This window comes from Ranitomeya variabilis, chromosome 2 (genome assembly GCF_051348905.1).
Source record: "Ranitomeya variabilis isolate aRanVar5 chromosome 2, aRanVar5.hap1, whole genome shotgun sequence".
Taxonomy (NCBI): domain Eukaryota; kingdom Metazoa; phylum Chordata; class Amphibia; order Anura; family Dendrobatidae; genus Ranitomeya; species Ranitomeya variabilis.
In genome coordinates, this window is record NC_135233.1 from 226,527,929 (window position 1) to 226,554,546 (window position 26,618).

Sequence of the window (26,618 nt, forward strand, 5' to 3'; positions counted from 1 at the left end):
TTAGCATATAGTGTTAAATTTCATTATTTACCATAATGTAATGATTACAATTAAACTTTCATATATTATAGATTCATTATCCACCAACTGAAATTTGTCAGGTCTTTTATTGTTTTAATACTGATGATTTTGGCATACAACTCCTGATAACCCAAAAAACCTGTCTCAATAAATTAGCATATTTCACCCGTCCAATCAAATAAAAGTGTTTTTTAATAACAAACAAAAAAACCATCAAATAATAATGTTCAGTTATGCACTCAATACTTGGTCGGGAATCCTTTGGCAGAAATGACTGCTTCAATGCGGCGTGGCATGGAGGCAATCAGCCTGTGACACTGCTGAGATGTTATGGAGGCCCAGGATGCTTCAATAGCGGCCTTAAGCTCATCCAGAGTGTTGGGTCTTGCGTCTCTCAACTTTCTCTTCACAATATCCCACAGATTCTCTATGGGGTTCAGGTCAGGAGAGTTGGCAGGCCAATTGAGCACAGTAATACCATGGTCAGTAAACCATTTACCAGTGGTTTTGGCACTGTGAGCAGGTACCAGGTCGTGCTGAAAAATGAAATCTTCATCTCCATAAAGCATTTCAGCCGATGGAAGCATGAAGTGCTCCAAAATCTCCTGATAGCTAGCTGCATTGACCCTGCCCTTGATGAAACACAGTGGACCAACACCAGCAGCTGACATGGCACCCCACACCATCACTGACTGTGGGTACTTGACACTGGACTTCAGGCATTTTGGCATTTCCTTCTCCCCAGTCTTCCTCCAGACTCTGGCACCTTGATTTCCGAATGACATGCAAAATTTGCTTTCATCAGAAAAAAGTACTTGGGACCACTTAGCAACAGTCCAGTTGCTGCTTTACCTGGGGAATGCGGCACCTGTAGCCCATTTCCTGCACACGCCTGTGCACGGTGGCTCTGGATGTTTCCACACCAGACTCAGTCCACTGCTTCCTCAGGTTCCCCAAGGTCTGGAATCGGTCCTTCTCCACAATCTTCCTCAGGGTCCGGTCACCTCTTCTCGTTGTACAGCGTTTTCTGCCACATTGTTTCCTTCCAACAGACTTACCATTGAGGTGCCTTGATACAGCACTCTGGGAACAGCCTATTTGTTGAGAAATTTCTTTCTGGGTCTTACCCTCTTGCTTGAGGGTGGCAATGATGGCCTTCTTGACATCTGTCAGGTCGCTAGTCTTACCCATGATGGGGGTTTTGAGTAATGAACCAGGCAGGGAGTTTTTAAAAGCCTCAGGTATCTTTTGCATGTGTTTAGAGTTAATTAGTTGATTCAGAAGATTAGGGTAATAGGTCGTTTAGAGAACCTTTTCTTGATATGCTAATTTATTGAGACAGGTTTTTTGGGTTATCAGGAGTTGTATGCCAAAATCATCAGTATTAAAACAATAAAAGACCTGACAAATTTCAGTTGGTGGATAATGAATCTATAATATATGAACGTTTAATTGTAATCATTACATTATGGTAAATAATGAAATTTAACACTATATGCTAATTTTTTGAGAAGGACCTGTATATATATATATTTTTTTCTCTCTAATTCTTTAGGTTTTCTGATGGAAAGACCCATTTAGTTGTCTTAGTTCCATCATTGCTCCGGTATCACCATTGTTCTAGCGCTGCCCAGCTCTCCCGTCGGCTTCCTTCCTGTTTGGTCCAGATGGCCATGTAACCACTGCAGGCAGTCACCGGCGGCAGTAGTGACCAGTGCTTTACATGCCTGTCCGGACCAGACACGTAGCACTGAGACCGGTGAGGGACTCGGGCAGCAGAAGGGGCATCAGGGGATCGATAAGGTGAGGATCTAGTTACAATATTCTGGGTGTTTGTTTTTTTTTTTTTATATATAATCTTCAATGTTAATTTTTCCCGGACGACAGTTTTTTTGTGGTGGAAATTGGCCATCTTTCTTTAGGCTGATGTGCACCGACACCGTTTCGCCTCTTTCCTGCACTGCTGATCCCATTCTAATAGGACGAAGCAATATAACATTTTCCAACACTCTCACATCAGCTTATCACCAGGCTGCCGGGCTACGGCCCAGATTTAGCAGTGACCAGACCCCAAACCTCCATTTCTGTCCTGTTCCATCTCCCTCGTGTTCCGCCTGTCTCTTCCTACCTCTCCTCTGTCGTCTCTTCACCCCTTTTGCTGTGTGTACAGTAGTCACAGCGGAGTTGTCGTGCTGATCTGTCTGCCGTCTCGTGTGCTTGTGGGGGGCAGCGACAGATCGGCAGGGCCCATTGTACTCGTAATCTGTTACCTCTTCTCTAGAACCATTACATGCATCAAATTGAAAAATACCTGCCTTCAAGGGGTAGTCTAACCCTAGATTTTTTTTTCAAACCACAGATACTTAAAAAGGGGGAAAAAAGACTAAACATTCTGTTAACTCCCCTTACCAATCACCTACCACTCCTGTGCCGATGCTTCGCTGGTCCCCTGCTCCCTCGCTTGTATTTGATCCCCTAGCTCTGTGTTCAAACGTGACCACTGCAGCCAATCAATGCAGCAGTGACCACAGTGATGCTGCCTAGTGATTGGCTACAGTGGTCACATGTGGACACTTCTTCATGTTATAGCTGAAGCCCCACAATTAAACCTGATGGGGTTCAGAGAGTGGCAGGGAGAGGGTGAGTATTGCCCATTTAAAAAAGTTTTCTATATTGGTAATTGGTGGCCCCTGTGCCCGTGTTGAAGGCCCTCATCTGTTGGCCAAAAATGTACGGTTCCACAGAGTATCTGGCTGGAGGGATCCCGAGCGTCTGTGCATTGTATAGATAACCCACTCATTACAGTGAGGTTTTTGTAATGCTACATTTTTCCTGTGGGGGCGCTGTGGGGTCAGGTCCCCTTAGAATGATATACATTTTTTGATTTTTATCCATTTTTGCCACAGCCGAAGATCAGCAATCTGCCTATTATAGAGGAACTCTAACAGAATGATCCAAAGTATCCATCTCCTGTATCACTTGTAAATAGTGTCTGTATCTATATGGAGTGTGAGGTCTGTCATTTTTATCGTCCGTACAGTTCAACTGTGAGCGAAATAATCTAAAAATAAACTGAAAATCACATTTTATGATACAAGTATTTTTTATCACATACATTTTTATTAAACATAACAAAACTTAGAACAGATAGTACATGACAATACTCGCTTTACAAAATTACAGTAAATTCCATGAAATAAGTATCTGATCACCGACCAACCAGCAAGAATTCTGGCTCTCACAGATCTGTTAGTTTTTCTTTAAGAAGCCTCCTACTCTGCACTCATTACCTGGATTAATTGCAGCTGTATAACTTGTTACCTGTATTAAAGACACCTGTCCACACAATCGCACTCCAACCTCTCCACTATGGCCAAGACCAAAGAGCTGTCTGCCGTGGCCAAGACCAAAGAGCTGTCTGCCGTGGCCAAGACCAAAGAGCTGTCTGCCGTGGCCAAGACCAAAGAGCTGTCTGCCGTGGCCAAGACCAAAGAGCTGTCTGCCGTGGCCAAGACCAAAGAGCTGTCTGCCGTGGCCAAGACCAAAGAGCTGTCTGCCGTGGCCAAGACCAAAGAGCTGTCTGCCGTGGCCAAGACCAAAGAGCTGTCTGCCGTGGCCAAGACCAAAGAGCTGTCTGCCGTGGCCAAGACCAAAGAGCTGTCTGCCGTGGCCAAGACCAAAGAGCTGTCTGCCGTGGCCAAGACCAAAGAGCTGTCTGCCGTGGCCAAGACCAAAGAGCTGTCTGCCGTGGCCAAGACCAAAGAGCTGTCTGCCGTGGCCAAGACCAAAGAGCTGTCTGCCGTGGCCAAGACCAAAGAGCTGTCTGCCGTGGCCAAGACCAAAGAGCTGTCTGCCGTGGCCAAGACCAAAGAGCTGTCTGCCGTGGCCAAGACCAAAGAGCTGTCTGCCGTGGCCAAGACCAAAGAGCTGTCTGCCGTGGCCAAGACCAAAGAGCTGTCTGCCGTGGCCAAGACCAAAGAGCTGTCTGCCGTGGCCAAGACCAAAGAGCTGTCTGCCGTGGCCAAGACCAAAGAGCTGTCTGCCGTGGCCAAGACCAAAGAGCTGTCTGCCGTGGCCAAGACCAAAGAGCTGTCTGCCGTGGCCAAGACCAAAGAGCTGTCTGCCGTGGCCAAGACCAAAGAGCTGTCTGCCGTGGCCAAGACCAAAGAGCTGTCTGCCGTGGCCAAGACCAAAGAGCTGTCTGCCGTGGCCAAGACCAAAGAGCTGTCTGCCGTGGCCAAGACCAAAGAGCTGTCTGCCGTGGCCAAGACCAAAGAGCTGTCTGCCGTGGCCAAGACCAAAGAGCTGTCTGCCGTGGCCAAGACCAAAGAGCTGTCTGCCGTGGCCAAGACCAAAGAGCTGTCTGCCGTGGCCAAGACCAAAGAGCTGTCTGCCGTGGCCAAGACCAAAGAGCTGTCTGCCGTGGCCAAGACCAAAGAGCTGTCTAAGGACAACAGGGACAAAATTGTAGACCTGCACAAGTCTGGGATAGCCTACAGGACAATAGGCAATCCGCTTGGTGCGAAGGCAACAACTGTTGGCGCAATTATTAGAAAATGGAAGATACACAAGATGACTGTCATGCTTCCTCTGTCTGTGGGGCTCCAAGCAAGATCTCGACTCGTGGGGTAAGGATAATTCTGAGAGAGGTCAGGAATCAGCCCAGAACTACATGGGAGGACCTGGTCAATGATCTGAAGAGTTTCTAAGACCACAGTATCAAACATTACCGTTAGTAACGTGATAAGCCGTCATGGATTAAAATCTTGCAGGGCACGCAAAGTCCCCCTGCTCACACCAGAAAATGTCCACGTCTGTTTGAAGTTTGTCAATGACCATCTGGATGATCCACAGGAGGCATGGGAGAAGGTCATGTGGTCAGAGGAGATCAAATTAGAACTTTTTGGTATCCACTTCACTTGCTGTGTTTAAAGGAAGAAGGGTGAGTACAACCCCAAGAACATTGTCCCAATTGTGAAGCATGGTGGGGGGAAACATCATACTTTGGGGGTGCTTTTCTACAAAGGGGACAGGGCGACTGCACCATATTGAAGGAAGGCAGTGGATGGTGTCATGCATCACAAGATTTTGGCCAACAACCTCATTCCCTCAGTAAGAGAATTGAAGATGGGCCTTGGCTAGGTCTTCCAGCATGACAATTACCCGAAACACACATCCAGGGCAACTAAGGAGTGGCTCCGTAAGAAGCATTTCCAGGTCCTGGAGTGTCCTATCCAGTCTCCACATGTAAAGTAAGCTGCGGAGACACCATCACGTGTTTCTCAACGCAAGCAATGAATAGCCAGGCCTTTCTCCGGGAAGGAACAACCACGGGAAGGGCAGCATCCAATAAAGGAGAATATCCAATAAAGGAAGACCACCTATGCCAAGCATGGTATCCATCCACAAACAGCTGTTTCGGGGTTTTTGCCCCTCATCAGTGTGGAGTAGGAAACTGGCTATTAGGAGCAGTGCCTGGTGAAAGGCTATGAAGGAACAGATGAATGACCTCGGGGAGACCAAAACATCCAACACTGCGGAGACACCATCACGAGTTTCCTACTCCACACTGATGAGGGGCAAAAACCCCGAAACAGCTGTTTGTGGATGGATACCATGCTTGGCATAGGTGGTCTTCCTTTATTGGATATTCTCCTTTATTGGATGCTGCCCTTCCCGTGGTTGTTCCTTCCCGGAGAAAGGCCTGGCTATTCATTGCTTGCATTGAGAAACACGTGATGGTGTCTCCGCAGCTTACTTTACATGCGTTTGCATATTTCCCATAAGGGATGGGGGCAGTGTTCTGGATCACTGCGTTGAGAAACACGTGATGGTGTCTCCGCAGTGTTGGATGTTTTGGTCTCCCCGAGGTCATTCATCTGTTCCTTCCTATCCAGTCTCCAGACCTGAACCCAATGGAAAATCTTTGGAGGGAGCTGAAACTCAATGTTGCCCAAAACCTGAAAGATCTGGAGAAAATCTGTATGGAGGAGTGGGCCAAAATCCCTGCTGCAGTGTGTGCAAACCTGGTCAGGAACTACAGGAAACGTCTGACCTCTGTAATTGGAAAGAGAGGTTTCTGGTCTGTTTTTCTATTGTATCAAATACTTATTTCATGCAATAAAATGAAAATTAATTATGTAAAAATCATACAATGTGATTTTCTGGTTTTTATTTTTAGAGTCTCTTACAGTTGAAGTGTACCCACGCTAAAAATTACAGACCTCTCCATTCTTTGTAGGTGGGAAAACTTTTAAAATCATCAGTGTATCAAATACGCTGTGTTTAAATATAATCTATTTCCTATACATCTATATCCTATATAGATGGATAGATATATCTATAACACACACATAATATATATTTTTGCCAGCTGTAAATGCCGCTGTTCTCCTGAATCTGTCGCTGTTTTTCTTTTCTTCCTACTCCTCTCCGTTCCTGAGATTTGGCCCAGTCTTCCCTGCATCTAAATGTAGCCTTTTGAGTCAAGTGGGCGTGGTCCACACCTTCTCATTGGACATCATCATTAATGACACGCCCACTTAACAAGAAAAGCAAACAAACTAAATTTCTGTCCAGGAACTAGGAGTCCACATCTCTTGAACGGAGAGGCGCAGGAACAACAGAAAACCAGCGCCAGATTCAGGAGAACAGCGGCATTTACCCCAGGTAGAACGAGTAAATATTTATTGCTAGTGACAAGTCCCCTTTAACATTTGATGTATTCTATGTTGTTCAGTAGCATCGGCCACAAACACTTGTTTGACGACGGGGCGCAGGCTGTGTTGTTGGGTTTTTCGTTTTTGTCTTTCTGGTCAGTTTTCCACAAGCAGAGGTGAGGATCGGGGGTCTTTACAAAGGGTACAGGTTCCCCAACTAGTCCACTTATTGTGACACCAAGGTTCAGAGCACAGATCCTCACTGTTAAGCCTATTTTGTGTTCATGGTCTTAAAGGGAACTGTTGAACATGTCTCATCGGCAGTCAGTCACTAACTAGCACCGCCCACTGGACTCCCAAGCTCGGAATGAGCAGAGATTTATGGTACATTGATTATTATTATATACAAATTGCATAATATACAATAAATCCATTTGCTCAGCTCATCCTGCCCTCTACAAGACTGCCGTCCGAGATGGCTGCATGTAGAATGTGACAGGTTCTTGAGGTATAAAGTATTTACCTTACCCTTATAAGTTCTCGAGCCCAATAACCTCCAATTCTTAGAATCTGACCTGACACGCTACACTATTGCCAGTCCTTGTGGACTGTACAAACAACCATTCGGAAGGATCAGTTGGTTTTCAATAGATGAGTCATTCTAAGGAATTTTGTCTATGAAAGGGGAAATAAGGTCTTATTCGAGCACACAACACAGGCCTCCTTGTTTGCATCAGTAAGTGTTTGTTACTGGATAATGAATCTTCCAGGTATTTCCTGGGACTGGAACATTGCTTACCTATCCCTAGGTAAGGATCGGTGGAGGTCCTGATCGAAGGGGTGCAGCGTACAAGAAATGGCACAGCTCCATACAGCCTGTAGTGGGCAAAAGGGGTACTGCAGCTCTGTCTCATTCATATGCTTGATATATAATTATTCCTTACAGGTCCCTAATTTTAGGTAGCCCACACTGTAAGTCATGCAAAAAGTACTGGTGTCGACTGTCCCATTATGAAACGTTCACCTATGAAGTTTTGAAGATGCCATCACATATAAATTTTTCTCTCGATCGTCTGACATCAACCCCAGACCTTCGGGTAGTTTTGTTATTTTTGCATCTTTATTGTAATAGGGTAAAGATAATAAAGTACCAAAAAGTTAATAAAAAAAATACAAAGAAACAAGGAAAGTGCCCCCGAGGTTGCGCTGTGTGTGTGCCACTTCAGGGCCATGTCTCCCGTCTTGAGGCTGATCGCTGTCACTGTTGTCTTGTGTTTGAGTTCTGTCTTTTTCTTGACTTTGTGTTTTTTTTCTTTTTTCTCTCTCCCTCCCCGACTTTTTTCCCCCCATTCTCGTCTTCTCTTTTCTCACCCTCTTTCTCTGCTCTCCCCTTCCCCTCCCTTTCTATCTTTTCCATCCCATTCTATTGCTCTTTCTCCCCCTCCATTCCCCTTTTTCTGTACCCTGTAGGTCTTCCTCGTCTCACACTCTCCACCAGTACTGCTGCCCCGCTCAGTCGCAGCTCTGCATGCAGCTAGCTCCCCCCGTCAGGCACACTGACTGCAGGTAAGAGCTAGAGCGGCGGTCTTCACACTGCCCCCCACCCCAATCACCACATAGTCTCCTCACCAACCGGGCGAGTGGCATCACTTTCCCAAACCTGCACCCACATCCTTCACACATTTGTGACCTGTCCACCATTGATGTCATTAACACCATTGCCACGGTTCAGACCCCTCGTAGACATCCACTTCTGACACTTGGCATTAGCTCGTACCCACCGCATGCCCATTTCTTGGGTGTCTTCAGTTCCACCATCCTCTGCACGTTCAGTCTCCGTTGTCTTGTTGCTCCCGTCTGTCATTTGTGGTCTAAACCAGTAGAAGATCTCTGGGGTATGAGATTTCGGTGCCTCGTGGCACCTAACTTGGCCCCACCTAAGCAAGGCGAGGGGTGAAGTCCTCCAGCTAAACAGGATCAGTCTCCATACATCCAATGTGGCACCATCATGGATCAGATCCACAAAAAAGTTTACATTTTTTAAAAACATTTCCCCATTTAGAGTTCATCCTTATTTGATGCTTTTTTTTTTAATGAAAAAAAAAAAATGTCCGATAGAGCTTTGCATAGAGAGCAGGCCAATTCTAGAGTTCGGTTCTTGTAAAAAGGCCAATAACTGCATTCTTGGATGTGACGAAATGAGACTGTTGTGACTTAGATGTCAGGTTTTGTGTGAATGCAGATGTAGCAGAGCTGATTTTTGTCATGTGGGTGTGAACGTGTTAAATAAAAAAAAAAAATTGATCGGTTATCTGTAAATTTGGGTAAACCTGCTGCATTTAACTTTTCTAGGAAGACCGTCCTTAGGGGGTTGTCTCGTGAAGCTGGTTTGTCAATCAGCAAATCGCCCTGGATCTGGTTTTAAAGTTCTCAGTCGGGAACCGCTTCTAAAAAGCTAAATGATGATAAATTCAGCTCTGCTGCATCATTATGTTACGCCATAAAGTAGTCAGTTAGTCTTATTTTATTCCCCCTGCTCCCCTGAGTATTCCGTTTTTTTATTTTTTTTTAAATCGGCCATATGGTTCCAGTGATACAGGCTTTTTTTTATCTAGTGCTTTAACAAATGTTCCCCAAGGGGGCGTTGCTCAGTGTGATTATGCAAAGCAGCCTAAAGCCACGCCCTAGAGGATCCTGGAAGCAGCTCTCTCTAAATAGTAAAGGCCCATATCTCTGCAACCATATGGCAGATTTTTATAAATAAAAAAGCAAATACTCAAAGAAGCTGTGGGGTTCAAATAAGTGGCCACTTTTGACCTGGTGACAAGTCCACATAATTAGTAACGCTCATCGGCTGTGACGCTCATCGGCCGTGACACTGATAACAAACCATAGACTCTTGTGAGACAGTTGTAAAATTTGAGGGGTCATGTTGATGGATAGGAGACCCTCGTATCAAAGCTTTCATATCAACCAATTGGAACCCACGTGTTCATCTCTTCATAGTTTAGTAAATGGACACTGATTAGTTGATTCAAAACGAGACTGTTCTATAACAAAGCAGGGATGGTGGAACTTGAAAAGGTTCCCCCCCCCCCAACATGCCAAAAAGGAGCGATGCTCTGCACATGTGCATTAGGGAACATTTATTTGATCCCCATTGGTGAGTTCGGACCTCCTGTGGTTAGATTCCCATTATTAACTCGAAAAGTGTTAATAGAAATCTCTGCATCGTGCCAAAGGGGTTTATAAGTTCTACATAACCCCTTAGCTAAAGAAGCCAATGGTGGTCTGAACTAATGCCAATCTGACCTGTCAGTCTTTATATAAAAAAAAATGGTATAAATTCCAACACAGAAAACCATGATTTTCACATGTTCTCATGCCTTTTATTTGTGCAGTACCCTTTTAAATAGGAAACCACTGAGGATAAATGATCAAATCACGACCCTTCCCGTAGTTTGGGGTGTCATTCATGCGGCTGACGCTGATCAATTGTGATTTGCTAGAGTGTGAGTAAGGTTGATCCTATCCTGATATAATACCTCAATTTATGCAACATCATTGCTTCTCGGAGACATGATCATGAAACAAAGATTGTAGAAATCGAGTTAAGTTTACCCCTAAAGTGGTGGTGTCCAGGAATGAAAAAAATATATATATTTTTTTTATCCCAGCAACAGCGCCGCTCTGGTCCATGGCTGTGTCTGGTATTGCAGCCCATCCTCACTTGCTTTAATAGGGATGATCTGCCATGCCAGACTCTCTGCGCATGGACACGATTAGGGCTTTTTTTTTTCTAGTGTAATCCATTTCTGGATTTCAGCCCTTATTCTGAGTCTGCACTACTGTTCCCAATCTTAAAATGTCGCCAAGATGCAAATTTTATTCCTTAAACTGCTACTTTATTTCCAATGAGACCTTACTGTTTAGAATGAAAAGCTTTTCTTACATTCTCAGTAAGGACATGTTCACATGTGACAGGTTTGGGGTGGATTTTCCCATAATCTGCATGTATTTTATCAGGAAACTGCATCAGAATTTACCCATTTTATTTCTGCTCATTCTGTGCTTAGGAGTCCAGTGGGCGGTTCTGCTCAGTGCTTGCTGTTTAAGGCAACCAATCAGCAGTGAGACCGCCCACTGGACTCCTAAGCCCAGAATGAGCAGGGATTTCAACCAATAAATCACATGTTGCCGGGAATTTATACTCCGCAGAACTAGTCTGTACGGAAGAACTGAATGTCTCATCCTGCCACTAAACAGTTCCTGGAAATTTTCTGAATAGACACAGAACATCGGTTAAGCTGAGGCGACAAGTGCTCACGACTTGTTTTTCTATTCCGAAGGCAGCTGAGTTATCCGAGGCCATGTGCGCAGAAGGATTACCACCCATATGCATCGGCAGAGAGCTGACGGAAACTTGGAAGCTTTAGTGGGTAGAAAAGTCATAGGATACAAGTTAATTCCCACATACATGGAAATATGGGATGCACCTTTTCATTAGGTTTCTGTAGGTCTTTCAGAGAGACGTCCAGCAATAGCTTTACATGGTCAAGTCCATTACTGAGTTATGCATAAATCAGTGCTTGAATTGATATGCAAATGAAGCTGAAGAGCTATGGTAGATCTGAAGCCTTGGTCACTCCAGCTCTAATCCCCACCTCCTGCTGCCTACCTGACAGCCATTATTCTTTGTGACTTTAGGCGCCACTGAGCAGGGAATAGAGCTGTAGTGACAGAAGCTTCAGATCTACCATAGCACTTCAGCCTCATTTATATATCAATTCCAATGCTAAATTCTCAGTAACGGAGGAACAGACCGGCCATGTAAAGCTATTGATGGACGTGTCTTCTAAAGAGCAATATGTGCGTATAAATAGTTTAGGGGGTGAAATCCTGCTGACGGATTCCCTTTTAAGAAGGGCACCATTTTGGTGCACTGCCTTTGCTCATTAATCCGTAGGAGTATACTAGCAAATCACCATTGTCTTCTGTGGCGGCATAAATGGTACCTGTACCCTGCTGACCCCTGTACAACTAACACCATATGGATGATAATTTTGGGGGTGGAGGGGTGAATTGGCATCAGCAAATCTGTATGATTATGTGCGGATTTCTCTGAAATTTTCTGCAGATTGGCTGTAAAAAAAATTATATATATATATTCTATATATTTGGCCAACCAGACCCACGTTGACGACTCCATTTACTTCCTGCATATGCGATTAATGAAAGCTGAAATCTCTTACTCTATAGATCATTTTCATCTCATCCAAGCTGTGACATCCCGAGCTCCCCCGAGCCACAAGTCCGCTGTCTGTCCCCGCCCTGCCCATCGCCATCTGTAATAAAGCGGCTCCCTTGTTCGTGCCTCCTGTTCTGCTCCACCGTCTTGCCCATCATTCTCTATGGTTGTTTCATGTCGCCAAGTGTCTCTGACCACCGCCTCATTACCATCTCTCCACCCGCTCTGGAGTTATCGCTACTTATTGACTTGCCCTTCTGCTGCCCATGTGTCTCCATCCAGGGGTGAGGATGAGGAGGAGGAGGTTGTCCATCAGTTTTGCTGCCCTGCCTCTGAGTGCAGCAGTCCGTCCTCTAGGTAACATGGAGAGATTCGGCCCTGCGCCCCACTCCCCCTGGACTTCTGCCATCTTCCCCCTTCCTGTCCTCTGGATCACGGGTCACTGTGGAGCGTTGGCTGCTCCGTACGTCGAATGGTGGTCTTCAGAGGACTACGGCTCGATACGGACCTCGTGCTTCTACGTGGATGCAGTACTGATGACTTTCTCCAGGGGGAGCCACTTGCCGAGTGACCGATCCCATCATTGTCTGACCTCTTTGTGCCTCCTGCTTCAGCACACCATCACCGAGAAGTTAGCCACTCATCTCTGTCCACAGCAACGCGCAGACGACCCGAACACGCGCTCCCCAACCTCCTATTGTCCGGGTCGGGACTGGTCGTAACCCTGTGACAAGACCTTCGCTGCATTGTCCCCTCTTCTCTACTCTCGGGGGGCCGCAAGGAGCTCATCTGCTGTGAAACCAAATGGTGTGCGGTGTATTTTGTGATTTTTCTTTCTTGTAAGACTTCCCCTCGTGTTGCAGAGGTCTGCTACTCTGCGTAATTCCTATGCAGTAACATGGGGGGAGGCTGCCTGCAGACCAAGCCTTGTGTGCATGAATCTCCAGCAACCTAATAGCCTATGTTAAAAAGAAAAAAAAATCCCTTTCTACGGGCCCCTCACCCGCCATCTTGTCTGTGTGGTCCCTGAAGCCCCCTGTCATCTGTCAGTGACTCCGATGTGTCCTTTTGTCTAACCCTTGTGTTTTCCATTGTGACCCCCCCAAATACCGGGACCCTCCTCTACCGCCATTGTGTCTGTGATGTCCGTATGTCTCCCCTCCACCTCCGTCACCCACACCCCCTTGCACCTCCATTCTTGCCTGACACACTGTGTCCCTCAAAGCTTCCGGTTGCTTGCTAATACTCTGAGGCTGATTTCTTCCTCCAGATCTCCAGTGCTTTATTTTTGGACTCCCTAAGCTTTCCCCTGTCCTTGTCGTCTTCCCCCCTCTACCCTTCCAATTCCACCCTCTGTAAATAGCTATTTATGGTACTTCTCCTCTAAAAGAACACTTTAAAATAAAAAGCTGCTCAGATCTAAATAAAGACTATTGAAAGCTGCCTGGACTCTTTGCTCCTCATTCACACTTTCTTTTCTTTTTTTGCAAAAAGTTGCATTGTTTCTCCACTAGGAGGCGCCGTGATATCATTTCACTTGTGCAATGCTAGACGCTTGCTTGGTTGGCAATCGAGTCAAGACGGTCTGCCGATAGTTAATCATCGAATTTATTGGTATGAAACGCTGGCGAAAGCAATCTGTGAACTTCAGCTTTAATCAGGATTAACAACAGGTAATGAGATGCCCACAAAAGTCCGTAATTGCTTCAGTTTTTTTGGATATCGTTTATTCATAGCCTCACTTGAGCATAGTCTACTAATTTTAAGACTGAGCTAATGTTACCCTCCCCTGCAGTAAAATGGATCACAGTTAACTGGAGCAGATCGGGCATATCACAAACTGGCTCGTACTAATCTATACCGGCGCTATATTTGAAGTCCCTGAGCTCTACAGTAGTAATTTTGTCTATGGAGATCACAGGGCTGCTTTATTGATTATAGGGGTGTCCACATACTCTTTTGGACACTTAGTGTACCTAATATATGTGTGATCAGCTCAGAATTTCGGTCTGAATACAAAACAGAAGCAGCAGAGCTATGTAATTGGTCTTTGGAGCTCTGCATCTCTGAAGGACCCGCCCCTGAGGATAACATGAATGAGGAAATTTGCATATTCTATGCCTGTCTGTCAACATTGGTAATATATTTCACAGATGTATGTCTGTCTTCCGAATACTGGTAGGACACAGTATTTTGGGGGGGTTTTTTACGATTTTTTTAACAATAGGGGACTGAACGCTGATTTCAGTTAGTCAAAAAACCGAGATGCCCATATCGTGCAGGTGAGTAGAAATAATTTTCTAATTTTTTTTGCTGCTGAACACATACAAATGGTTACAACTGATGGTATCTCAAGTTTCAGATTGCTTTAATACATTATGTTTAGGGCTCTAATGAGTTTCACCAGGGTCATCTGAGTCATTTTGCTGCTCATCGTTGCTCAGACCCGATCTAAACCATCGCACTCTGGATAGGAGGAATATTATTATTAGTGGGTACGATGTTATCACCTAATTGTTTGCATGGATAATTCCTAGATTACTTCCATTTATGGTTGTGAACATTTTCATTATTTGATCAATGAAATAGACTCCTACCAATAAATAAATCTTTTTTTGCAGCTATTTCTATAGTATTATCATTGGAACTAGAAGATCTGACTACACATAGGGTATCTTTGTAGTCTGTAACCATGGAGATACGTATGTCTGTATTGAAACTGTAACATAGTTACAGTAAGCACAATATATTTGTTTTTATTTTTATGGTGCCAATGTGATCTGTCATTGTCTTAGCTTCCAATGGGGTTTTCATCTTGCTTTCTGAGAGTCTTTAAGAGCAAATCTCTGGCTCATTAATAAAGGCAATGCTTCCACTTGAACTACAAAGGAGACATAAAAAATAATATATATACTTCTTGTCTGGTTTCTATGGACACTTGTTAAAGTGAATTTTGTCAGCGGGTTTTTGCCATGTAATCAGAGATCTGCAAGATATAGGGGCAGAGACCCTGATTCCAGCAATGTAGATGTAGCAGTGCTATGAATGCTATGAATGCAGAGCTGTGTATAACCTCTCCCACATCACTGATTGGCAGCTGTGTACATTGTCAGCAAGCTACCAATCAGTGGTGGGGGCGGGGATATATAGATTAGCTGGACTGCCTGGCATGTGATAACTGGTCCGGCAGTGATAATCTCCTGCTGATAAAACACTTGTTATATTGAAACTACAGCACACAGCCTAATAAATGACACATTGTTGGAAACAGGCTCTCTACATCATGCTGCTCTTACATAGCAAAAACCTGCTGACAACTTGCATGTAAAGGCTGTCTTAATAATAATAATAATAATAATATGCCATCGATGTATCAACTGGACAGCCCCATGCCACTTCTCTGGTGATAAGGTCGACTGTTGACTATATTGGGAGCTTCTCATATGGCTCCTGAGAGCTGACTGGACATGGACTGGCATTGTTTCCCCGGTGCCGCTGCTGATCCATTCATGCCATTGGTGACGGGCCCCAACCCTGTACCCTGATGGCACATACTGGCAAGCTATCGTCCCATGTGTATGAGCCCTGCGCCACGTGTGAACGGTGACGACTCTTACCCCCGAGGCTCCCTGGATTATCCTGCTCCTCGGGGATCTCCTTGTGGAATGTGCTGTATCCTACCATTCCACATAATGGGCACACGGACGGACTCCTGCTGCCAAGTGAGGTCATGAAACCACCTGTCAAGAGGCAGCGATTACGTACATGTGGTTAGGAATCTAGAATAACACCGTGGGTTGTGAAAGTGCAAGGCATTCCTGTCGCCCAGTATGGCGTGCCTAGGGTGGTATGTGTACAGGGAGTGCCCGAATGTATATCCTCTTATTAATCCAAGTCTCAATGATTGCGTCGTCCTCTACCAGTCACTGTCCAGCTTGGGTGTGTCACTGGGAATGATGGGTGGCACCTACCATGGCCGTCTAGCCCCCACAATGGCTATCTCCCAGTCTTTGTGAACCTTCCTGCACTGGATCTCATCGTTTCGTAGTTGTTCTAAGCTGAGGGACAACTCTTGTAGAATCTGTACTGTCCGCCATATTGGTTTTCACTGAACTTTTCTGTGCAGATTGGTCCTAATTTATACACCTTTTTCCCAGGAAACGCTACATGGCCTATAAGACTCCCCACGCTAGCTGACCGTCTCCATAAGGAAGAATAATACCCTCTGGACTCAGTTTTTCCCAAAACTAAGGGGGCCTTAGAGCTGCTGAATAACTTGGTGTTTTCCCCACCTTCATAAATGGGTACTGTTTGATGAAGCTTGCAGATACAAGCAATTTTTCAATTTGTTGCTTATTAAAATTTTCAGCCGTTCTTGAGATATTGACTTTTTTTCTTTTGTTTTTAGCTCGTTGCCTTGGAGACCGACCACTACTGCTAGATGTCAAATTTTGTAAGCAGTGTTTTGAAACTGGGTCATGCCATTCCCTCCTAATCCCAGCCAGCTTCAGCACAATGTTTACATACTAGACAGCAGCGGTGGTCGGTCTCCTAGGAAACGAGCTGTAAACAAAAGAAAACAGTTCAAGATCACCTGTAAATTTAAAAAAAAATTCACAGGCACGCAACTTACATTGTCGTCTGTGATGGCAGAATTCTCACTCAACCTAAAATCCAGCAGATTTGGATCTTGGCAACAACCGCTTTCAATAAAATGTCGCAGTGCAGCATTGTGATCTGTCCTGGAGGGAAGGACTACTTAAGGAAGTCTAGAAATCCAGTCTACTGGCATGGACTGCTGATGGAGATAAGGGAAGCCATACCTGCGGCTAGGTGTGTGCGCCACAATGGTATGTGAGCAGGGAGTGTTTGCCGATTTATTTTTAGAGGCTTTTTTTTCTCTATAGCCTTGAAAAAGGAAACTGACACTTCTTATGTAAATTGATTTATTATGTCAAGGTATGAAAAGTATGAACAGCAAATGTCAAGGGCCTTCTACCTGCTCGGTCTATATTGGTCGTACAGTGCTTGACATTTTCACTCAAGCCTGGGGCCACTGAAATGTAAGGGAAAACTTATCCACCGTGACCTTGTGATGCATCATAGCCTCCAGACCGACCTTCCGCAATGGCGCGGGCCTCCAGACCGACCTTCCGCAATGGCGCGGGCCTCCAGACCGACCTTCCGCAATGGCGCGGGCCTCCAGACCGACCTTCCGCAATGGCGCGGGCCTCCAGACCGACCTTCCGCAATGGCGCGGGCCTCCAGACCGACCTTCCGCAATGGCGCGGGCCTCCAGACCGACCTTCCGCAATGGCGCGGGCCTCCAGACCGACCTTCCGCAATGGCGCGGGCCTCCAGACCGACCTTCCGCAATGGCGCGGGCCTCCAGACCGACCTTCCGCAATGGCGCGGGCCTCCAGACCGACCTTCCGCAATGGCGCGGGCCTCCAGACCGACCTTCCGCAATGGCGCGGGCCTCCAGACCGACCTTCCGCAATGGCGCGGGCCTCCAGACCGACCTTCCGCAATGGCGCGGGCCTCCAGACCGACCTTCCGCAATGGCGCGGGCCTCCAGACCGACCTTCCGCAATGGCGCGGGCCTCCAGACCGACCTTTCGCAATGGCGCTGGCCTCCAGACCGACCTACTGCAATGGCGCGGGCCTCCAGACCGACCTTTCGCAATGGTGCTGGCCTCAAGACCCAACCGACCTACCTCCCGCCACTGCCGAACTCCAGAACTGACCTACCTCCCGCTGCGGGCCTCCAGACCTGACCGACCGACCTACCTACCTCCCGCCACTGGCGGGCCTCCAAACAGACTGACCTACCTCCTGCCACTGCGGACTCCAGGATTGACCTACCTACCTCCCGCCACTGGCGGGCCTCCAGACCCGACCGAACTACCTCCCGCCACTGCGGGACTCCAAACCCAAATTCAACTGTCTCATAGGCATATTTAAGGGTGTCCAAAAGGAGTCCGGAGACCTGCTACAAGTCTGTAGTCCGACCATGATTTGCTGGTGTAAGAAGGGGTATAATTACATTGTGGGAGGTACAAAGGGGAGGACTATATTATTTTGCTGGAGGCTCGAGAGTATATTTTTATTTGGGCGAGTACAAAAAGGCATTATCTACCCAAGAACAGTCAGGACCTTTTATTACTCTGAAGGAGGCACAAGTCCCTCAACTTGCTATAAAATAACCGTTCTGAACAATGTACTTGTTCCTCTATTATTCCTCCTGTAAATTGACTCCTGGGTGTCATCATTTCCGCATTGTAACTATTACAGGTAGCAGCCAATCAGATGTCTGCTTCTCCTTTCACCAGTGGAAAGAAGACATTGGATTGATTGCTGTGGGCAACATTGGTTCTTTTGGGTAATGTTTTTGTGCCTGAGTGTATATTGGTGTGGGGGAAGCAGGGGTTCTGTGCTGCATAATAAAGACATGGAGCCCCAGAGCCTTATTGTGAGGGTTTAGCGTCCTCTATGGCTGCACACCATCTTTCTATTAGGATAGTGTTGGTAGCTGAAGCCCAGCAGCTCTGGATGGTTCCACACAATCCATCATCTATGTAGAATCTATTATCATAGCCTCCAACATTTCCCGTGATGCTGAAGTCCTGCCCCCAACCCGCCCATCCCTCCTGGAAGCGCCCACTTTTTGGCAGCCTACAATTCCTGAGACAGTCGACAACTAAGCAAACCTACTTCCTGTCCTTTGAGAGTTTTCGACAGGCTCATTATCATCAGAGGCAGGATTACAAAGACATAACTTCTCTATACATAGGTGATCACACAGGATCCACCAATCACAATAGGCGATGTCACAGCTCACCTCCGCCTCCTCCTGTACAATGACTGATAACTCCTCTATATACAACAGATAATTCAGGATCCACCATTCACAATAGATGATGTCACAGCTCACCTCATCCTCCTGTACAATGACTGATAACTCCTCTATATACAGCTGATAACACAGGATCCACCAATCACAATAGGCGATGTCACAGCTCGCCTCCTCCTCCTGTACAATGACTGATAACTCCTCTATATACAGTAGATAACACGAGATCCACCAATCACAATAGGTGATATCACAGCTCTCCTCCTCCTCCTGTACAATGACTGATAACATCTATATACAGTAGAGAACACAGGATCCACCATTCACAATAGGTGATGTCGCAGCTCGCCTCCTCCTGTATGACTGATAACTCCTCTATACACAGCTGATAACACAGGATCCACCAATCACAATATATGATGTCACAGCTCGCCTCCATTCACAATGACGTCTGCACACGCTCATTAAGTGGCCTCCAGTGTGAAGAACTCCAAAACTCCTCATTGTTATTTTAGGCCATGTTCACACAGTGCGTTTTTTACCGCGGAACCGCGGCGGTTTTGCCGCTGCGGTTCCGTAGCTGTTTTCCATGCAGGGTACAGTACACTGTACCCTATGGAAAACAGGACACACTGTGCACATGGTCCGGAAATTTTAAAAAAAAGCCGTGCTGAATAGCTCCCGGAAAAAAGAAGGAGCATGTCAATTCTTCTTCCTGAACCGCAGCGGTTCTGCACCCATAGACCTCCATTGTGAGGTCAAAATCGCAGTAAAACACGCAGATCAAAAATATATCTGCGTGTTTTACTGCGGTTTGATGTGCAGAACCGCTGCAGCAGGAAGTGCGGGGAAGCCGGCGGAAGTGCGGGGCCGGAAGTGCGTGGGCGGAGAGACATGGAGGCATACCGGCGCATGGGGATCGTGTCGGCCGTTTGATTGATTTGGTATGTGTGTGTGTGTGTGTGTGTGTCTATGTGTAATGTGTGTGTGTGTGTGTGTGTGTGTGTGTGTGTGTGCGCGCGCGTGTGTGTGTGTGCGTGTCCCCATGCGACGCTAGTGCCACCATTGTGCTAAGTCGCCGTATGGGACTACTACTCCCATCCGGTATTAGGATGGGAGAGTTGTCCCTGTGTCCGGCGACTTAGCACAATAGTAAAGTTTACACCAAACACCTACACACAATACACATACATGACACACAGTACAGTACATACAACACATAACACAGTATATACTCACCAACAGCACACTTGTAGGCGAAGCCCTCGATCCTCCAGGAAAAAATCCAAAAATAATAAACCAAATTCATACTCCCTGTCCGCAGAATCCATAAAACGAGTGTCCCACGCCGATCGGCTGCTCTCCGGCGATACACTGCCAGGAGCGAAGCTCCTAGCAGTGTATCGCGTACTGTTCCGGAGTTCAATGGCTCCGGCGTCTCGGTTAACGGCAGTACAGCTGCGTTGAACTTTCCCACGCAGCACTGCCGTTAAGCGAGAGTGCCGGGGTCAATGACCGCCGGTAAACTCGCTCGCGCATGCGCAGTGACACACCGACAGGAACTATGGCTCCTGTCAGTGTGTTGCTGCATCCGTGGAGAGCAGACATATCTCTGGATGTGTCTGTTCTCCATGGAAAATCTTCGTGGGATACGTGGATACTTAAATACGTGACACGTGTCACTTAAATACGTGATACGTGGCACTTAAATACGTGGCACGTGGCACTTAAATACGTGGCACGTGGCACTTAAATACGTGGCACGTGGCACTTAAATACGTGATACGTGGCACTGAAATACGTGGCACGTGGCACTTAAATACGTGGCACGTGGCACTTAAATACGTGGCACGTGGCACTGAAATACGTGGCACTTAAATACGTGGCACTTAAATACGTGGCACTTAAATACGTGGCACGTGGCACTGAAATACGTGGCACGTGGCACTTAAATACGTGATACGTGGCACTGAAATACGTGGCACGTGGCACTTAAATACGTGATACGTGGCACTTAAATACGTGGCACGTGGCACTTAAATACGTGGCACGTGGCACTTAAATACGTGATACGTGGCACTGAAATACGTGGCACGTGGCACTTAAATACGTGGCACGTGGCACTTAAATACGTGGCACTTAAATACGTGGCACGTGGCACTTAAATACGTGGCACGTGGCACTGAAATACGTGGCACTTAGGCTATGTTCACATTTGCGTTGTGCGCCGCAGCGTCGGAGCCGCAACACACAACGCAAAGTAAAACGCAGCAAAACGCATGCACAACGCTGCGTTTTGCGCCGCATGCGTCCTTTTTTTGATTGATTTTGGACGCAGCAAAAATGCAACTTGCTGCGTCCTCTGCGCCCGGATGCGTGCGCTGCAGTGACGCATGCGGCGCAAAACGCGGAGCGCTGTCATTCAAAACACGTCCACTCATTTTGGTGTTTAGTCCCAAAATGGAGGATGGAAGAAGAAAAGGGTTGGACAAGGAAATGACATCATTTTTTTTTTTTTTTTCCCCCCACTGCAGTAAACTTTATTTCTGTCAAACACAGACAATCTGCAGACAAAACTGCATCAAAAAACGCACTAAAAAACGCACCAAAAAACGCACCAAAAACGCACCAAAAACGCACCAAAAAACGCACCTGCGTTTTCTGCAGAGACCTGCAGTTTCAGTCAGGAAAAAAAAAGGATGGAAATCCTGAACGTGTGAACATAGCCTTAAATTAAGATTGTGATGTTGTAAAAAAAAAGATGGCTGAAAATTATTTGTTAATCTCAAACCTGATGACACTTGGCAGAACCGGTTTTGGCAGCCGAGTCTTCACTGCCTGGAATGAATGTTATTGATCGGTGATTGTGCAGTGCGGAGGAGCGCGGTCACCGCTGCTTTATTTGTCTCAAGGAATCTCAAGGTGACCCTGATATCTTTATCATGGCTACTATCTACGGTCGGGGCATATTACTGTGTGATGGGGGCGTCAGAGCAGGTTTAGCTGTCGCTTTTTGTCCCTGAATAATGTTTCGTATTTATCAGACTGTGTGTGCCAACAAAATCCTCTTTTGTGACACCACTAGATGGTGGCCCGATTCTAACACATCGGGTATTCTAGAATATGTATGTATGTATATATATATATATATAGCAGCCACATAGTATATAGCACAGGCCACGTTACACAGCCAGCCAAGTAGTATATTGCACAGCTACGTAGTATATAGCACAGAGACGTAGTATATAGCACAGAGACGTAGTATATAGCACAGAGACGTAGTATATAGCACAGAGACGTAGTATATAGCACAGCCCATGCAGTATATAACACAGGCCACATAGTTTAGAGCACAGCGATGTAGTATATTGCCCAGCCACGTAATATATACCACAGCCACGTAGTGTATAGCACAGCCACGTAATATATTGCACAGCCACGTCGTATATAGCACAGCCCACATAGTATATAACACAGCCACATAATATATTGCACAGCCACGTCGTATATACCACAGCCACGTAGTATATAGCACAGAGATGTAGTATATAACACAGCCCACGCAGTGTCTAACACAGCCCACGTAGTATATAGCAATGTGGGCATCATATCCCTGTTAAAAAAAAAAAAAAAAGAATTAAAATAAAAAATTATGTACTCACCCTCCGTCGGCGCCCCGGATCCAGCCGAGGCGTTTACCGATGCGACGCTCCGGTCCCAAGAGTGCGAGACCGCAATGCATGGAGCGGTTACCAGGGCGTCGGGAGGAGCAGGAAAGGCCTCGTGTTGTGAACTCTATTTTTGGGCTCCCTCTAGTGGTCACAAGCGGTACTGTGTAGTGTTGTCTTTCTGCAGGTTGGCAGCATCAGCTGGTTCGTTATCCTTGGTTGGTTTCCTATTTAGCTCACCTGGATACTCAGTTCCTTGCCTGCTATCAATGTATTCAGTGCTCTTCAGATTCCTTGTGTCTACCTTGCTCCCAGTCTCTCCAAGACAAGCTAAGTTTTGTTTGATCATTTTTTGATTATCAGCGTTCATTATGTTTTTAGTCCAGCTCGCTAAAATGTGATTTCCTCGCTTGCTGGTTGCTCTAGGGGACTGAGTTTCTCCCCCCACACCGTTAGTTGGTGTGGGGGTTCTTGAAATCTCAGAGTGGATATTTTGTAAGGGTTTTTTACTGACCGCATAGATTCCCTTTTCTATTTTCTGCTATCTAGTATTAGTGGGCCTCATTTGCTGAATCTGCTTTCACCCCTGTGTATGTGCCTTCCTCTTACCTCACCGTTATTATTTGTTGGGGGCTTCTATATATTTGGGGGATTATTTCTCTGGAGGCAAGAGAGGTCTTTCTTTCTCTCTAGGGGTAGTTAGTTCCTCAGGCTGGCTCGAGACGTCTAGGATTTTTAGGCACGTTCACCGGCTACTTCTAGTGTGTTTGGATAGGTTCAGATTTGCGGTCAGTCCAGTTTGCCACCTCCCTAGAGCTTGTCCTATGTTTGTTACTTAGCTGAAGTAATTTGTGATCCTCAACCACTAAGGATCATAACAGCCTCGGCTGGATCCGGGGGCCCACAGAAGGTGAGTATATAATTTTTTTTTAATTATTATTATTTTTAACATTAGATCTTCTTACTATTGATGATGCATAGGCAGCATCAATAGTAAAAAGTTGGTCACACAGGGTTAATAGCAGCGTTAATGGAGTGCGTTACACCGCGGCATAACGCGGTCCGTTAACGCTGCCATTAACCCTGTGTGAGCGCTGACTGGAGGGGAGTAAGGAGCGGCTATTTTGCCGCCGGACTATGCCCGTCGCTGATTGATCTGCGACTTGGGATTTCTGTTACAGACAGAAAGACGTAAGTGACTCTTAGACAATTATATAGTAGACTAGATGGTGGCCCGATTCTAACGCATCGGGTATTCTAGAATATGTATGTCCACGTAGTATATTGCCCAGCCACGTAGTATATTGCCCAGCCACGTAGTATATTGCCCAGCCACGTAGTATATTGCCCAGCCACGTAGTATATTGCCCAGCCACGTAGTATATTGCCCAGCCACGTAGTATATTGCCCAGCCACGTAGTATATTGCCCAGCCACGTAGTATATTGCCCAGCCACGTAGTATATTGCCCACCCACGTAGTATATTGCCCAGCCACGTAGTATATTGCCCAGCCACGTAGTATATTGCCCAGCCACGTAGTATATTGCCCAGCCACGTAGTATATTGCCCAGCCACGTAGTATATTGCCCAGCCACGTAGTATATTGCCCAGCCACGTAGTATATTGCCCAGCCACGTAGTATATTGCCCAGCCACGTAGTATATTGCCCAGCCACGTAGTATATTGCCCAGCCACGTAGTATACAGCACAGAGCGACGTAGTATATTGCCCAGCCACGTATGTCACAGGTTAAAAAAATAAACATATACTCACCTTCCGAAGGCGAGTTGTAGTTCTGTCGCCTGTGTGGGGTGCAGGCGGTAGCTTCCGGTCCCAGGGTGTGATCGCGGTCACAAGGCCGTGTTGCGGTCACATGGCCGTGACGTCATGGCAGGTCCTTCTCCCAGACCAGCCTTGCCACTGGAACGTGCCGCTTGCAGGAACCGGCCGGAGCATCGCAAGGAGCCGGAAAGGCGGCGGAAGGTGAGTATCTAATGATTTTTTATTTTTTTTATTTTTAACATTAGATGTTTTTACTATTGACGCTGCATAGGCTGTGTCAATAGTAAAAATTTGGTCACACAGGGTTAATAGCGGCGGTAACGGAGTGCGTTACCCGCGGCATAACGCGGTCCGTTACGGCCGGCATTAACCCTGTGTGAGCGGTGACCGGAGGGGTGTATGCGGGCGCCGGGCACTGAGTGCGGGGAGTAAGGAGCGGCCATTTTCTTCCGGATTGTGCGCGTCGCTGATTGTGCCCCCTCGGTGCCTCCGGCAGAGTAGTAGTGCCCCTTTGTGCCTCCGGCAGCGTAGTAGTGCCCCGTTTGTGCCTCCCGCAGAGTAGTAGTGCCCCCTTTGTGCCTTCCGGCAGAGTAATAGTGCCCACTTTGTGCCTTCCAGCAGAGTAGTGCCCCCTTTGTGCCTCCAGCATAGTAGTAGTGCCCCCTTTGTGCCTCCAGCATAGTAGTAGTGCCCCCTTTGTGCCTTCCGGCAGAGTAGTAGTGCCCCATTTGTGCCTTCCGGCAGAGTAGTAGTGCCCCCTTTGTGCCTTCCGGCAGAGTAGTAGTGCCCCATTTGTGCCTTCCGGCAGAGTAGTAGTGCCCCCTTTGTGCCTTCCGGCAGAGTAGTAGTGCCCCCTCTGTGCCTCCGGTAGAGTAGTTGTGCCCCTTTTGTGCCTCCGGCATAGTAGTAGTGCCCTCTTTGTGCTTCCGGCAGAGTAGTTGTGCCCCCTTTGTACTGCCCACAGTATAATTATACACATTGTTCCCCGACACAGACATAATGATGGTTTCCGCCTTCTTACTAAAAGTACCGACACCTAACATTGAACCCATGTCTAGCAAAGTGGCTCTTTGAGCTCGGCACAGGCAACGTAACTGCATCACGCCACCCTCGTTGTCTGAGATGGCCTGTAAGCAGCTTCTGCATCTTGTAGTCTTCCAGCCTAAACTTATGGGACATGGATCTGACTGGTTTCAGCGATATCCTATTCTAATGGATGCCAATACAATGAGGTTGTTGCCAGGACTTTGGGACATAGGGCCAAAAATCTCCGGATCTTGTATTGCCCCGTGCTGGTAACGTCACTGGCATCTCCTTTAACACTGTCCAGTGTCAGTCATCTATTGGCATGAGAAGAATGATCACTCGGTTGCGATTTCCAGGAGGAACAATGGAGACTGAACCCACAACGCAACACAAAGCTTTAAAACTAAGGTGCGCTGATATTGATTTTTCTTGAAAAATACTGTAATTTACGAACATAGGAGCGCGGATTGGTCCTCATTATAATGGCTCCCCCCTTGCTGCCCACTATTGGGATAGGAAACGATTCGGTGCCGTGTTTGGTCTGGTTTTTCTTTTCCCTGTACCTGCAGATCTCCGCAGCTTTCTCTCCTCCAATCCGCAGTTTACATTTTTCCTTTATTTGTTGAGTAATCAGGATGCCAGCGTCCGCCAAACAGATTAACCCGCAGCATAACAAACACAGACGCCTCACTATTGACTTCATTGACCCGCGTGTGGTCATTAAACTCTAGTATCTGCTGCGTGCGCCATGGCTGGCGTGAGCCCTGACTGACAGCGCGCCAGGGAGGGTAGCCGCCATTGTGGTCACATTCTTCACCAGGTCCATAAATAAACAGGAGGAAACCATAGGAATGTCATTAATGTTTCGGTGCCAGTGCGGCGGGCATTGCTTCTGACCTCGTTTCTGTTCGTATAATTACTTCTCATTCACTTGCTGACATCTCGCTCCATTGTTTTTGTTAAAAATGACTTGTCAACTTGATTTGGCATTTCGGTACTATGATGTCGATGCCGTCGGCTTTCAGTCATAGGGGCTTGGCCGGAGCAGCCACAGCCACTGCTCACTATTCTGTAAGCTCGCCCAGGCACTATGGCAGCTCACTGCACAGATATGCTACACCACGAGCTGTCAATCAAAGTGTCGGGGCGAGCTTACAGTATAGTAAACGGCGGCGGTTGCCTCTGACTGAAAGCCGGCGGCTCTTGGGAGGAATAATGATCATGTTCTCCCGGTAGGCGTGCTTTCAGTGGGGGTGTTAGAAACTCTTATACCTATATTTGCAGGATAATAGCGTTTTGGGGACAGTGATTGACAGCGGCATCTGAGTGGTTAAACAGCAGCAATCGGAAGCCGCCAGTC

The 26,618-nt window shown here is 46.7% G+C and overlaps 1 protein-coding gene across 12 annotated transcripts in view; it reads left to right on the forward strand.

The window, feature by feature from the left end:
* The window catches only part of IQSEC2 (IQ motif and Sec7 domain ArfGEF 2), a 211,773-nt gene that overhangs the window by 108,659 nt on the left and 76,496 nt on the right, over nt 1-26,618 (forward strand). For 7 of the 12 annotated variants that reach the window (XR_013221166.1, XM_077283834.1, XM_077283845.1 and 4 more), the window contains one exon: nt 8,151-8,246. The exons of 4 other annotated variants lie outside the window; for them this stretch is intronic. Coding sequence is in view for 6 of the 8 variants with exons in the window: in XM_077283834.1 (XP_077139949.1) it covers nt 8,151-8,246 (96 nt within the window). In the remaining 2 variants the exon portion in view is untranslated. Of the gene's footprint in view, nt 1-8,150; nt 8,247-13,401; nt 13,602-26,618 lie in introns of those variants that run through there. One more of the 12 variants, XM_077283846.1, reaches the window with a different exon arrangement.